A 16,604-nucleotide genomic window follows, 5' to 3' on the forward strand; every position below is an offset into this window, starting at 1 on the left:
TCATTTTCCACTAACCATGCAGTCGGCTAGTTGCATCTGGGGGGGGGGGGCTGGCACCTCCTGGATACAGGATGTCCAGAATGATCTGTTCCTGAAATTGGAGGAAAGATCCAGTTCTCCCAGCCTTACTGTAGAGAACAAAGCTGTTGTAAACTGCCAATTGAATCAGATAAAAAGACACTTTCTTATACCAGCGTCTTGTTTTCCGGGTCATTAAATAGGGCGCTAACCTCTGGTCATTGAAGTCCACCCCTCCCATGTTGACATTATATTCGTGGACGACAAGGGGCTTTTCAATGACCTTAGTTGCCCGTTGAATTTGGACTGTCGTGTCTGTGTGAATGGTGGACAGAAAGTAAACGTCCCTCTTGTCCCTCCATTTCACCGCGAGCAGGTCTTCAGTACGCAAGGCGGCCCTCTGCCCCCGTTCAAGTCTGGTGGTAATGAGCCGTTGGGGGAAGCCCTGGCGACTAGGCCGCGCAGTGCCACAGCATCGGATTCCTTCTAACTTTAAGTGCTGAAAGAGGGCCACACTTGTGTAATTGTCCACAAAAAGATGGTACCCCTTCTGGAACAAGGGTGACACCAAGTCCCACACAACCTTTCCACTGCTCCCCAGGTAGTCAGGGCATCCGACCGGCTCCAATTTTGAGTCTTTTCCCTCATAGACCCTAAAACGACATGTATAGCCTGTGGCCCTTTCACAGAGCTTATACAGTTTCACCCCATACCGGGCGCGCTTGCTTGGGATGTACTGTTTGATGCCAAGGCGCCCGGTAAAGCATAAGAGGGACTCGTCTACGCAGATGTGCTGTTCAGGGATATAAGCATCTGCAAATGTTGAGGACAGGTGGTCTATGAGGGGCCGAATTTTGTGGAGCCGGTCATAAGCAGGGTCTCCCCTTTCATGACAGGTTTCGTCGTCGTTGAAGTGCAGGAATCGCAGGATGGACTCAAATCGTGTCCTGGACATGGCAGCAGGGTACAAGGGAACATGATGTACTGGGTTCGTAGACCAATACGACCGCAATACATTCTGTTTCATTAGTCCCAAGTGAAGGATAAGGGCCAAAAAGATTTTAATGTCGGAAACTTGGACTGGTTTCCACCCGAAAGGCTGGGCATACATGCTCTCCGGGTGCTCGGTGCTGAATTGTGTGGCTTTACGGTTGGTCTCAACCACAATTAAGTCCAAGAGAACCTGGGTGATGAACAGCTGCAAAAATTCTAGGGCCGTTCCTAGATGAGCTGTCGCCACCTGGACTCCAGACTGGGCGGTGAAAGGGGGCACTACGGGTGCGGCGGAATCAGGGGATTGCCAATCTGGTTGTGCCAGCACCTCTGGGAGTCTATGGGTACTACGGGCCCGTCTTCTTCTTGGTGGCTGCGACGGGGGTACTACTGCACTTGCCACCGTACCAGTTTCAACTTCCATGCTGACGCTCACCACTTCGCCAGGGTCTACAGAAGTACTGGTACCAAGTCCAGGAGATGCTGCGCTGCTGGTGCCTGCCTCACCAAGAAAACTATCAACAGCGCTAGCACCACCCTGCTGCCCTTGAGGCGGATCCTGCGCCACCTGCGGTCTAACGACTTGGGGTCTGGTACGCCTGGCTCTACCCGGGACCATAGCCTCGTCATCACTTTCGGTCAGGGAACCACTGCTTTCTACAGGTTCAAATTCGGACCCGGAAGATTCAACGGATGATTCTTCCCAAAAGAACTCATCCGACTGGTCCATGTACCTGTATACCTCGTCATCGGAAAGCCCCCTTCTTGCCATTTTGGATTGCTAAATTTATGGGGTTTTCCTCCGAGACTACCCAGAAAAAAAGAGTACCTAGCAAAAAGGGAGTATTTGAGAGGTATTGGGGTTGGTGGGAAGTGGGGTCTCAGAGGCAATCAAACAATCACGGGACAATCAAATACAATTACAGCACAATCGACTCCAATCACAGCACAATCAAATCTGATGCACTCGGAAGGTGATGGGGGGAGGGTGGGATTGGGTGTGGCGGGAAGTGGGGTCTCAGGCAATCAAACAATCACGGGGCAATCGAAGCCGATCACGGGACAATCAAATACAATTACAGCACAATCGACTCCAATCACAGCACAATCAAATCTGATGCACTCGGAAGGTGATGGGGGGAGGGTGGGATTGGGTGTGGCGGGAAGTGGGGTCTCAGGCAATCAAACAATCACGGGGCAATCGAAGCCGATCACGGGACAATCAAATACAATTACAGCACAATCGACTCCAATCACAGCACAATCAAATCTGATGCACTCGGAAGGTGATGGGGGGAGGGTGGGATTGGGTGTGGCGGGAAGTGGGGTCTCAGGCAATCAAACAATCACGGGGCAATCGAAGCCGATCACGGGACAATCAAATACAATTACAGCACAATCGAATCCAATCACAGCCCAATCAAATCTGATGCACTCGGAAGGTGATGGGGGGAGGGTGGGATTGGGTGTGGCGGGAAGTGGGGTCTCAGGCAATCAAACAATCACGGGGCAATCGAAGCCGATCACGGGACAATCAAATACAATTACAGCACAATCGAATCCAATCACAGCCCAATCAAATCTGATGCACTCGGAAGGTGATGGGGGGAGGGTGGGATTGGGTGTGGCGGGAAGTGGGGTCTCAGGCAATCAAACAATCACGGGGCAATCGAAGTCGATCACGGGACAATCAAATACAATTACAGCACAATCGACTCCCAATCACAGCACAAGCAAATCTGATGCACTCGGAAGGTGGTGGTTGGAGGTGGTGGGAGGAAGGGTGGTGGTTGGAGGTGGTGGGGGGGAGGGTGGGGTTGGGTGTGGTGGGGGGGGGAGGGTGGGGTTGGGTGTGGTGGGAAGTGGGGTCTCAGGCAATCAAACAATCACGGGACAATCGAAGCAGATCACGGGACAATCAAATACAATCGCAGCACAATCAAATACAAGCGCAGCACAATCGAATACAAGTGCAGCACAGTCAAATACAATGCACTTGGACGGTGATTAGGGGGGGGGGGTCTGAGGGCGATTTGAGGGGGTGGGGGGTTGATCAGGAGCCTGCACGGGGCAGACTGAGTCCTGATCTGATGAGAGGCAGACACAGGGGGTTACTGATCGCAGATCAGTTAGTGATTGCTGGGGAGGACAGATGTAAACAAAGAGCAGGGGATGTAATCAGAAGGGGGGTATGAGGGCAATCGAGGGCCTGGGCAGGTGATCGGTTACCCCCGCGGGGCAGTTAGGGTCTGCTCTGATGGGTGGGGGTGCTGAGGAGTGATGGACAGGTGATAGACAGGTGATCAGAGGGGGATCAGAGGGGGATCAGGGGGTAAGGTAGCTGTATACAGATGTATACAGTATACAGGGGGGTAGTCTGGGATGGGGTCTGGGGGTGATCTAAAGGTAGGGGGGGGGGGATCAGGGGTGACTAGGAGGCAGTTAGGGACCTAAACTAAGGGGCAGCATCGCTAGTTAGTGGCAGGTGGGGGGGGGGGGGGTTTGCAGGGGTGCAAGGGTGCTAGGCAGGGGTCTGCTGGGGTGATCAGGGGGGGTATGAGGCCTGGGGTGGGTGATCAGGGGGCAGTGGCGTAGCTAAGGAGCTGTGGTCCCCGATGCAAGTTTTACAATGGGGCCCCCCAAGCACTCTATACATAACAATTTATACGGCGCACCAAAATCTGCCAATGGCAACTACAGTGTCAGAGGTGCAAGAAGGGGATGGGGAACAGTTTGTTAATGATTACTACTATTCAAAGTATCTACAGAAGTCATTATTATGAGCATAGGACCAATAGAGAGCTAATTCTGTAGTTAAGGGAGGGCCCTTCGGGGCCCCTCTGGCCCAAGGGCCCCGATGCGGTCGCTACCTCTGCACCCCCTATTGCTACGCCCCTGTCAGGGGGGCTGTTAGGCAAAAACCGCTGTGTTGTCGTCTACTTACAGAGTGCTTCCTCCTCGCTAGTGGTCTCTGCAACAATGAGACCACGAGGCGAGGAGGAAGCACGTATAAGGCACTTTGTTTACCTAACAAAGTGCCTTATACTGTCTGATTGGTGGATCCCGGAGATTACTCCGCTCGCCGGCTCTGCTAAGTGGCCGGCGAGCAGAGGCAAAATGCCGGGCTTCCGACTCCCGGTGGAAGATCGCGTCACGGATGACGCGATCGCTCCGCCCATGCCCATACAAGGACCGCCGCATTTTGTCAATACGGCGGTCCTTGCGGCGTCCACTTCCCGGCCGCCATTTGTCTATACGGCGGTCGGGAAGTAGTTAAATTGTAAGTATTTGGCAGGTCCTTCTCCTTTACTCTTTTCTGCCACCATATGAACTCATTGACTCGTTTGCTATATTTATCCATACATTGCAATCTATTCACTATAGTTTATTGTTACATCACTATGTTGTGTACCGTTGCTATAATGTCCATGTGTAACTTTGTTTAAAGTAATGCCTCCCCAATCTATTGTACAGAGCTGTGTAATAGGTTAGTGCTTTGTAAATGCTTTCTCTAGACTTGGTTCACACATAAAAATGTATCCAGTTTTGTCCTGTCAATTTTAGGCATCAGTTTTGCATGTGTTTCTATGGCGATGTTCACACGCAAATCTAAACATGTCCGGTCCAGTCCTGTCAGTGTTGTATCAGTTTTGCATTTGTTTCTATGGCTGTGTTCAGTGTTCACACATAAAAGGTGTACATTTCCGGTCCGGTCCTGTCAGTTTTGTATATGTTCCTATAGGTGTGTACATACATAAAAGGTATACATTTCCAGTCCAGTCAGGTAAAATTGATAGAGAACGGATGCAAAACTGACAGGGCAGTGCTGGACCAGACCAGAAATGTGCAGATTTATGTGTGAACAAGACCTTAAAGCCAACAACGTGTTATCCTTGTTCACAGAAAGTGACCAAACTCTAAGCAACCGCAGCCTTTGCACTGGAGAACGTCTGCATATTAGTTTCTAAGGCCCAGTGTGCAGGCATGGTCTTCGGAAAATGCCCACTGTTGCATGGAGCTTGCTTGCAAAACACTATTTAATAAGTTATCCATAAAGAGAACTATGAATGTAACTACACTGGGCTGTTAGTTACCCAGTTAATGACCATAAGAAACAGCGTTGGTCAATACCTAAAACTACCTTTGGGTAAATACTTTGGCAAAACATTCTCAGGCTCCACAAAATATTTGCTTTGTAAAAGAGATTAATAAGCTTTCCTATGTGTGTCAATGCCTTTCTGCATCTGTCACTGCAAGCGTCTGTGGGCGTCTCTGTTCACACCTCTCTATGCAAGTGTCTAACCATTCATGTTTGGGTGTGTGTTAGTGTGTGTCACTGAGATATGATTGACCAACCAGTACACCAACACTGTGTTGTGGGGCACACCTGCAACTCAAAGCAGTGAACTAGCTCTGGCTGTTCAGTTCTACCTCAGAGCCATCATCTTTTAAATGGTTGTATGGTTTAGAACCTAGGTTCTCAACGTGTGGTACGCATACCCCAGGGGGCACTTCTGATAGTTCCAGGGGGTACTCAGGCTTGATATACTTAACTACTTACAGATCACGGTGAATGACATCTACGCCCTATTTTGGCGGTTACCTGGCTGACAGGGCATAGATTTCAATCACCGCCGCAGTGTGCATCTGCCGTCTTCGTTGTTCCCGCCGATCTTGCCGCTGAATCCCTGCCGTGTCCCTTCGCAGCTCACTTGCTCTGCCTGTCTCTGACGGCAGAACCCTGTCAGCTGGTCAATGTAAGCAACTACTATAGGCTTACATTGATGGACACGGTCAGGAGCCAATGAAAGCGGGGCTCCTGGCCGTGTCTATCAATGTAAGCAACTCCGAATGAAAGCGGCTCCTGACCGGCTCGCATGACTCTGCCGTCTTAGAAACGGCAGAGTGGATGTCCTGAGGATCCCGGCTTACATCGGTTGCGGCGGGTATATGTGGCAATTCGTCGGGATTCGTTCGTTATTAGACCAGCGGTCTCTGGTACTTAAGTGGTTAACCAAGAATAACAAATTTAGAGTTTTAGAAAATGATAAATTTTATTTAAACACCAAATTAGTGTTTTAGCTAATTAAAAGCAATAGTAAATGCTTGGAAGTTGTTTAGAACCAATTATCATGTACTACGATTAAATATATATTGGCAAGGGGTACTTGTGGTAAAATATACTATGCTAGGGGGTACTTGGTGAGTACAGTGCTTCAAAAGGGGTACATACCAATAAAATGTTGAGAAACAGTGGTTTAGAACATACATGTATGTTGGTGGACACCACACTTCCAATAAAGAGGTATATATGTATCTTTATAGGTTTTATAGATATCAGTGTATACACACACATGATGAGGCAAACTTGTATATGTAAAGTCCCAATCCTACTTAGAACTAGGCTGTGTTCCTTTATACTATTTTTTTTTCACTGTAAAGGTAAAGAATTAGGGGTTCTGAGACAATTCCTCTGCCGTTGGACTGCAGAGCAACTCTCGCTGATAGCTAATTAGGGCTGATTAAAATTTGCATGACTAAGAATCACTTCAGTTTAATAGTTCAAGATTTGTCTGTGTGGGAGCTGAAAAACATTTTAAAAAATCATCATTCACAGTAAAAACTTTAAATTATATTTTTAACCAGGGGCGTAGCAATAGGGGGTGCAGAGGTAGCGACCGCATCGGGGCCCTTGGGCCACAGGGGCCCCGAAGGGCCCTCCCTTAATTACAATATTAGCTCTCAGTTGGTCCTGTGCTCATAATATTCACGTCTATAGATACTTTGAATAGTGGTAATCATTAACAAACTGTTCCCCATCCCCTTCTTGCACCTCTGACACTGTAGTTGCCATTGGCAGGTTTTGGTGTGCCGCATGAATTGTTATGTATACAGTGCTTGGGGGGCCCCATTGTAAAACTTGCATCGGGGCCCACAGCTCCTTAGCTACGCCACTGTTTTTAACTTTTAGATACTTAAAGTGAATCTGAAGTCAAATCTAAAAGAAAAAACAGATACTCCTCTAAGGAGAGGTAAGGCTCTGGGTCCTGTATAGCCTCCCCATTCTCCTACCAGTGTTCGCGTTCCCCCGCAAGCTTCACCGATTAAATCTCCAACCGCGGGAGACTTTGTCAGTCTTCAGAAGCACTCGGGCTTCCGAAGAGCAGTGGCTCTGTACTGCTCACGGGAGTGCGCAGTACAGAGCGGCCCGTCTTCGGAAGCCCGAGTTCTTCCGAAGACTGCCGAAGTATCCCCAACCTGGAAGAAAGCAGTCCACGACCAAATTCGTCATGGCCTGCTAACGGGGAGCCTGCGGGGGAACGCAGACACCAGTAGGAGAACAAGAAGGCTCTACAGGACTCAGAGCCTAAATACATATATACAGTGCTGCCCATAATTATTCATGCCCCTGGCAAATTTTTACTTGGTTACTTTTATTCAACCAGCAAGTAATTTTTTGATGGGAAATGACATAGGTGTCTCCTAAAAGATAATAAGATGATGTACAAGAGGCATTATTGTGGAAAAAAAACATTTCTCAGCTTTTATTTACATTTGAGCAAAAAGTTTCCAGTCCAAAATTATTCATACCCTTCACAAACTGTCACAGTTTCTGGGAAAATCCAAAGTTCTATACCATTCCAAATAGTCCAAGCTGTGCTAAAGCATCCTAATTACCCTGACTAATCAGGAACAGCTGTTTTAATCAACGTAACAGGTGAAAAACAGCAACTCTCTGCAGTTGGTTTGTGGACAGACATGGCTAAGACAAAGGAGCTCAGTGAGGACCTGTGGCTGCGCATTGTGGCTGCCCACAAGTTAGGAAAGGGTCAAAGAGGCCATTTCTAAATGTTTTCAAGTTCTAGTGGCTACAGTGCAAAGTATTATTAAAAAATACAAGATGTTCCGCACTGTTGAAAATCTCAGAGGACGTGGTTGGAAGCCAAAAGTTATACCTGTGTTAGCCAGGGGGGTAGTGAGACAGGTTAAAAAGAATCCAAGGATCAACACCAAGGCCAACCTGGTGAATCTGGGCTCTGCTGGTGGCAATGTCTCAAGGCAGACGATCCAACGGACACTGCACACTGCTGGGTTCCACGGATGCAGACCAAGGAGGATGCCACTTCTCCAGATAAGACACACAAAAGCTCAGTTGGCCTTTGCAAATGCTCATCTGGACAAAGAAGACTTCTGGTCTTCTGTGTTATGGTCAGACGAAACAAAAATTGAATTGTTTGGGCACAATGATGTTTACTTCATTTGGTGTAAAAAAGGAGAAGCCTTCAACCCAAAGAACACCATCCCCACTGTCAAACGTGGTGGGAACCTACTGCTTTGGGGGTGATTTTTAGCCAATGGACCAGGGAACCTAATCACAGTAAATGGCACCATGAAAAAGAGCAATACACGAGGATTCTCAACAACAACAACATCAGGCAGTCTGCAGAGAAACTTGGCATTGGCCACCAGTGGACATTTCAGCATGACAATGACCCAAAACACACAGCAAAAGTGGTAAAGAAATGGTTAGCGGACAACAACATTAATGTTTTGGATTGGCCCAGCCAGAGTCCTGACTTGAATCCAATTGATAATATGCAGAAGGAAATCTGGGTGATGGCAAGAAGACCCTCCAACCTGAAAGATTCAGAGCTCATTGCTAAAGATGAATGGGCAAAATTAACCCGTGGAGACATGCAAAAAGCTGGTCTGCAACTATAGGAAGGGCTTGATTGCTGTAATAGCCAATAAAGGCTTTTCTATTGATTATTTAGAAGGGTATGATTAATTTTGGACTGGGCATTTTTTGCTCAAATGTAAATAAAAGCTGAGAAATGTTTTCCCCCCAAAATAATGCCTCTTGTACATCATCTTAGTATCTTTTGGGAGACACATATGTCATTTCCTGTCAAAAAAATACTTGCTGGTTGAATAAAAGTAACGTTAAGTCAAAATTTGCCAGGGGCATGAATAATTATGGGCAGCACTGTATATATATCATTTTTCTCATTATCCTTTATTTTCACTTCAGGTTTGCTTTAAACATAAAGCAGGTGGGAGAAGAAAATTAGATTTGATAGTATTTCTATTGTTTTCAGTGGCTTGTGGCTTCAGATGTAAACTTACCTTTGTCTAAAGTAATATACGTGTGCTTGTAAGGTGACTTACTTCTGAAATTCCTGCACCTCTGTCTGATAATCATGCATTATGTTCTGCCTATACAGATCAATGGGGAACTGATAAAAAGTCTGGACGTGCATAGTTTACGCCGGATAGAAAAACATCATGCTGCCGCCATTAAGAAGTTATGGTGTGATCCCGGCATTCTTCAGTGTTATGCAAGGAGAAGTGAATTCCAGCTTCTTGATTCTGCTTACTAGTAAGAACGTTGAACAGTAAAATAAAACAGAATTTGCAGAAATGTTCTATTAAATTTTCCCCTTCTAGTGGCCTGCCATACCCTCCTGGCTGCAGTCTGTTTTAGGTAAAATGGTTCCTGGGGCAAGATTGTGGGGTCCTGTACATGTTAGCACTGTATTAACAATGACATTAGTGTGACTTCTGCAATACTTGACTTGGTTGGTCCTTACGAAGGTTGGACCCCAGGGCACTTGCTCGGTTTACACCCATGGAAGAACGAGTCCTACGACCCCCTTCTGCAGTGGCGTACCTAGAGCATTTGATACCAGGTGCTGGGTATTAAAAGAGAAAGGAGCAAGTGTGGCACATTAAGCGGGTAATGCCAGGTATAGGTGCCCTAGTATAGGTAATATAGTTACCCCAGTATAAGTAGCATAGTTGCAGTGTAGGTAGTATAGTTGCCCCAGTATAGGTAGTATAGTTGCCCCCAGTGTAGGTAGTATAGTTGCCCCAATATAGCTAGTATAGTTGCCCCCATTGTAGGTAGTATAGTTTCCCCCAGTATAGCTAGTATAGTTGCCCCCATTGTAGGTAGTATAGTTTCCCCCAGTATAGCTAGTATAGTTGCCCCCATTGTAGGTAGTATAGTTTCCCCCAGTATAGCTAGTATAGTTGCCCCCAGTATAGGTAGCATAGTTGGCCCCAGGAGGGGGAAGCAGCACCTCTCCCCATGTTAGGTGGTGCAACTTAATTTCACCTGATGCCCACCCCGAAATTCTAAGCACTCCTTTGCAGAACTTGCTCCACTGTCTAGTTAGATTTCTTGCTTGCCTCCCTTGCTCTGTATGCATGCTTCTCATGTCTGTATCTATGTAGATGTTCTTGATGTCAATGTCATGTCTTTCATACTACTGCCATTGCCATGTGTACCACAAATAATTCCAGGTACGTCGCTCGGTGAATAAAAAAAGGCGATTCTGATACTGTATGTGTTGCACTGTCGATTTGTGATACAAAGAGGTTTGTTGGTTATTTTCACTGATGTAAATTGAGGTATCCAGAAAATTACCCTAATTTCAGTGTAAATGTGGCTTAAAGTTAACCAGAGACGAAGCACCCTCATGTATTTTACCATATATATCAGTGGGGACATTAGAGAAAACACCTACCCTGATCTCTGTTTCATTCTTCACTGCTCAGCCTGCTTGTTAACAGCCCTGATAAAATCCCAGACTGAGCATTCAGTCTGACTTTGCTTAGGAATCATTATAGCTGAGTCATTATGGCAGAGCCAGAAGGGGGGAGACTTGGGCTTGAAAAGACATCAGAGAAGACAGACTCAGCTATAATGTTTCCTGAGCAAAGCCAGACTCAATGCTCAGTCTGGGATTTTATCAGGGCTGATAACAAGCAGGCTGAGCAGTGAATAATGAAACAGGGAGGAGGGTAGGTGTTTTCTCTAATGTCCCCACTGATATATATATATATATATATATATATATATATATATATATATATATATATATTTATGGTAAAATACATGAGGGTGCTTTGTCTCTGGTTCATTTTAAGGGCTTGTTCACACTATATGCGTAACCGTGCACATTTTGGCAATGCGTGTAGGATGCAATCAGCAAGAACATCAGTGGTGCAGACTGCACTGTTTGATGTTCAGGCTATGTGTGCTGCGCAGCAGTGCGATGAGTTATCGCACTGCTGCATCCATTTTTCAGCAAAGAGCAGCGCTGACCCATTAACTGTAGTAAATGGGATTAGCAGCGCAACGCACGTCTGCACAGATGGCTGTGCAGTCGCGTGGGTTCCAAATGCACGATCATCTGTGTTTGACAGTGTGAATGAGGCCTAAATCATTTTTGATTGTGTACAGAAAGCCATTGAAAGAAGATCCTCCTCACTTGCATGCCAAATTACCTAAAGTCATCTGTGAAGCAGAAGTAGGCCATGGGTTTTCTCTGACTGTGTTCCCTCTCATATTTCTCTTTATTACTCCCTCTCCAATTTCCCTATATTACTCCCTCTCCAATTTCTATGAGAAGGTGTGGGACACTACAATGTATAGGTTTTCTATTTCCCTTTCCTTGCAAGTAGTCAGATCCTTCTCACAGGTATCTTGTCCTGCACAGAGGCCTAGCTATGGGTGGGCAAGGGGGGACATTTGTCCCCGGGCGCAGCACTGTGAGGGCGCACAGCTTGACTGTTGCAACCTCACGTGCATAAGAGGCGGCTCACTGGCTGCCTGAAGTGCCCCTGCTTCTCTCCCTCCCTCTGCAGGGTAGTGCAGAAGCGTTAGCAGCAGAAAATGCAGGGCACATCGGGTTATCTAAAGGGGGCACATCTGGCTATCTATAAGAGTTCACACCTGGCTATCTAAATGGAGGGAAGGGGAGCACATCTGGCTATCTAAAGGGGGCACATTTGGCTATCCAAACGGGGGGGGGGGGCACATATGGCTATCTAAACAGCATTTGTACATTTGACTCCACCCATGACCACATTCTGTTGCATGGCCACGCCCATTTTGTCTGGGAGGGGGGGGGGCAAAAACTGTCTTTGTCCCTGGCTGCTGAAAACCCTAGCTATGCCTCTGGTCCTGCATATTATGTGTATATGACAACATTACAGTACAAGTATGTTATTTTCCCCCCAAGATTAATGCTTGAAGGGAACCTAAACTGAGAAGGATATCGATTTTTCCTTTTAAAATAATACCAGTTGCCTGACTCCTGCTGATCCTGTGTCTCTAGTACTTTTAGCCACAGCCCCTCAACAAGCATGCAGATCAGGTGCTCTGACTGAAGTCAGACTGGATTAGCTGCATGCTTGTTTCAGGTGTCCGATTCAGCTACTATTGCAGCCAGAGAGATCAGCAGGACTGACCAGCAACTGGTATTATTTAAAAGGAAACCTCTATATGCCTCTCAGTTAAGGTTACATAGTTACATAGTTATTTTGGTTGAAAAAAGACATACGTCCATCGAGTTCAACCAGTACAAACTACAATTCCTACCTGCTCCCTCACATATCCCTGTTGATCCAGAGGAAGGCGAAAAAAACCCCACAAGGCATGGTCCAATTAGCCCCAAAAGGGAAAAATTCCTTCCCGACTCCAGATGACAATCAGATAAAATCCCTGGATCAACATCATTAGGCATAACCTAGTAATTGTAGCCATGGATGTCTTTCAACGCCATGGATGTCTTTCAACGCAAGGAAAGCATCTAAGCCCCCTTTAAATGCAGGTATAGAGTTTGCCATAACGACTTCCTGTGGCAATGCATTCCACATCTTAAAGGTTCCCTTTAATCCAGCTTTATAGGAAGCTTCCTCTCTTTGTTTAAAGAGGAGCTGTTAGGTATAGGGTCTCAGAGAAAATAAACACATATATCAGTAGCTAAAGATTGGCTGTACTTACATTACATATGCATTTCACTGTCCACGTTTGTACTTCACAGAATTTTTATATAGTATATGCAGAGATTGATGCTCCTGACAGCTCATGGCAGGTTCCATGTTTTTCTGTCTCCTATGAAGCCAAATGTGTCGTCATGTCCTGCCTTCTTCCTGATCACAGAAAAGCTCGTACTGAATAACACAGTGTGCAGTGAATATTAATTAGCCATGTGGCTAGGAACAATAGCTGACTCCTGCAGTGTACTCTGCCCGGAGATTTATCTGTGCTACGCGCTGGACTGATTACAAGCTGCTGTAACGTCTCATTAGCAGCCGAGGGGAGGGCCCCAGAATGCTTTGCAGTATAGTATGCGGCTTGCGTCCTGCTTGGGTCTAACAGCTTTGCTGATAAGCACACATCAAAGGTAAGAGAGATTTTTATCTTCAGTAATGCCTTTTTGGCTTCCTTCTAAACTGTTTAACACAGGAGAATAGAGGTTTAAATTAGCTTCTGCAGCCTGACAGTTACTCTTTAAGGCATTTAACAAGTACTCCAGATTTCCTGGTAAACAGGTTTATATTGTCAGCGTAACCCAAGGATTATTCTGTTTAGTAAAGTCCAACTTGGGCTTATTCCAGCCCTTGTAATTATTCTTTCCAATGTCAGGTTAAAAAGCATATAGGGCAGGGGATCACCTTGTTTCCATCCCTGATTTACCCTGAATTCATGGGAAAGCTCACTCTGGACCTTCAATCATGGAATTTTGTAAAAGGCAATCTGACAGATTGAATTAGCTTGGGGTGTTTGTCCATAGTGTCATATACCGTAGATAATGATGATTACTATTATCTTTTGCAGGTTTATAACTAGCAAAAAGCTGATGTACGGAGAAAACTTTTGACTACTTTAAGCACAATTTTATAAAATTCATACGGCTAGTCAGATGGTCACTCAAGATTGCTTTGATGAAGGTTTCTAGTCTTCTAGCTATGATCTTTGTCATAGGATTATAGACTACATGTAGTACTGCTGCATTGTAGTCCAAGTAGTTGCATAGCAATAGGGTATGCAAAGGTTGCAACCACACTGGGGCCCCTGGACCAGAGGGGCCCTCCATCCACCTTATCATTGATGATATGCTGATAATGAACACCTCTACATGTGCATTACATAATGCTAATCCTTAACAAACTGCTTACTAAAGCTATGTACCCACATCACGATTTTTCCTGACGATTTTCCTGACGAACCTCGATTTATTTGAGAAGCGATCGGTCGTTTCCGCGATATCGCGACATGGGTACAGACGCGCAACCACGTGAACGTTGCTGGCATCGCGCTCCGACCGTCATGGAGAATTGGATCATTAAGATCCCCAACGACTCCCGCACAAAGTGCTGCCATCGCTTGAAGTCTTGTTCGCTCCCGATGCGTAGCGTTGTGATTCATTTCAAGGTACACCATCATCTATAATTACTTTAAAAGAGGGTTCAGACCCCGCTATGCTGGATTTATATGATGGCAACGCTTTAAAGGCTGGTCCTTTACTGAGTTAGCAATCATGGAAAAGGCAAGAACCGCACATGTTTTTGACAACGTGACATTGTGCATACCCAATGACAGGAAGAAGCATTGCGTGAGGACGGAGCTTTACTCTAAATACAGCTCTCTGACACAGCAGCGGTCCTTGGTAGGCTTTGGAGATCCATATCCAGGGTCGGATTTACCATAAGGCACTATAGGCACGTGCCTACAGGTGCCTGATGATGGAAAGGTGGCTCACTCCCCTCCCCGAGTGCATCCCTCTTTCCTTCCTTATGCAGAGTCTTGATGAGAATGTCTGCCTCCAATACTTTTAGCCATAGACCCTGCTCTCGGCGTTCCACTGACCTCTTGCTAACCAATACTGAGGTTCCTCTAGCTACCTACTTGGGTGCGCCTCTAGCTACTAAATATTGAGGGTACATCTGGCTATATAATTCTTATGGGTACCAGTGGCTACCTATGGTGGGCAAGGAAGGTAGGGGAGAAGGGACAGCTGGGACAGCCAGCAAACTCGCAGTGCAGCTCGGCCGGGGTTTGTAGGTTCATGGAGGGTGAAGTCTAAGGTGCCAAGACATCTTTACCTATAGGCTCCTGTGAGGTAAATCCGAGCCTGTCCATATCAATAGAGTGCTTGGGGCCCTGTGTAAAATTTTTACTGGGACCCCAAGCTCCTTAGTTACACCATTAAGTCTGCGCCCTGTTTTGTGAACAGTGTAAAGTAAGGTCCTTTCCCATTCTACTGACACTTTCTTCCCCTCCTAAATTCCCAAGTGCACGCTATGTAGTTGGTTGATTTATGTGACTTGCTTGTGCGTGTTTGTTATGTATGTACAGTACTTGTTTGTGCATGGCTGCAATGCTACAGTATCATTCAAGCTGAACAGAAATGTGGACAAAGGAGCAAACAATCAGTACTGCGACTGCATTAAAGGGGCACTATGGTGAAAAATTGTAAAATTTAAAATATGTGCAAACGTAGACAAATAAGTACATTTTTTCCAGAGTAAAATGAGCCATAAATTACTTTTCTCCTATGTTGCTGTCACTTACAGTAGGTAGTAGACATTTGACAGAAGTGACAGGTTTTGGACTAGTCCATCTCTTCATAGGGGATTCTCAGCAAGGGTTTATTCTTTATAAAGATATTCCCTAAAAAGGATTTAAACAATGATGCTGGCCAGCCTCCCTGCTCGCTACACAGTTTTTGGGCAGTTGGACAGAGCAACTGCCATTCACTAAGTGCTTTTGAAAATAAATAAATCCCTTAAAATCCCCTATGAAAAGATGGACTAGACCAAAACCTGTCGCTTCTGTCAGATTTCTACTGTCAGAATTCTAGCGGTTTTATTTATGCAGGAAAAGCTGTCATATGTGTATGTATATATAAATATTTATAATCAATACAGTTCTTCTAAAGAAAGAAATAGTTATTGTTAAACCCTATATAATATAATTTAATACTTTGAAAAATATTTAAAAGCTAGTGATGATTTGGGTCTGTGAAACATTCTTGTGAGATTGTTTTAGTTTTAGAGGGTTGTTGACGTGTTCTTGTACAAGGACGTTACAGCCAGCAAGAAGAGATATAAAATATAAAACAAGGGGTTTTCCCAATTAGTTAAAGAGGATTTAATGATGCCACCTGGCGGTTTCATAGTCTTATAAAATTAACATTATTAATATAGATTGTTACCTCTGCCGGTTGAACATATTATATTTATTTTATAAGAATGACAAATATATAGAAAATGATTTTATATTATTACATTTTAATATGCAATTATTTCTTATATGATTAATTGTTTTAATAAGAATTATATAATAAGCTTTATATTTAAATGAGTATATGTGAGGAAACGCGGAAAAGCCGCCGTCTCTCGAGGTGAGGCGGCTGTTTCCGCATCCAGCAGCGCGTCTCAACGCGGAAAAACCGCCGCAAGCCGTCCAGGCAGAGCGGCGGAATCCGCATTGGTAACAGCGGAATCCGCATTGGTAACGGCGGAATCCGCATCAGAGGCGGCCCCCGCATTAGATACATTGCATGACAGTACTGGTGTGGCTGGGACTGATAGTCCACCAAGATTCAGACTTACACGCGCGCGAGCACAGAGGCAGAGTTTAAATAGCAGTTAGAAGGGTGTCGGCTGACCAGCTGGGTCAGCTGACAAATTCCACTGCTCTCATTGGACCAGCAATTAGGGAGGTCCTGGAAAGGTCCTAGAGTATATATACTGCTGGTTGTTCACTTGCTCTTTGTCTGGCGTGCGATCACATA

The 16,604-nt window shown here is 45.6% G+C and overlaps 1 protein-coding gene across 3 annotated transcripts in view; it reads left to right on the forward strand.

Annotated features, from left to right (window-relative positions):
- LOC137512834 (guanine nucleotide-binding protein subunit alpha-15-like) overlaps nucleotides 1-16,604 on the forward strand; it is a 101,900-nt gene that overhangs the window by 50,657 nt on the left and 34,639 nt on the right. For all 3 annotated transcript variants that reach the window (XM_068234087.1, XM_068234088.1, XM_068234089.1), the window contains exon 3: nucleotides 9,237-9,391. In XM_068234087.1, the coding sequence (XP_068090188.1) occupies nucleotides 9,237-9,391 (155 nt within the window). The remainder of the gene's footprint in view (nucleotides 1-9,236; nucleotides 9,392-16,604) is intronic.

The sequence above is a fragment of the Hyperolius riggenbachi genome, chromosome 1 (assembly GCF_040937935.1).
Source record: "Hyperolius riggenbachi isolate aHypRig1 chromosome 1, aHypRig1.pri, whole genome shotgun sequence".
NCBI lineage: Eukaryota > Metazoa > Chordata > Amphibia > Anura > Hyperoliidae > Hyperolius > Hyperolius riggenbachi.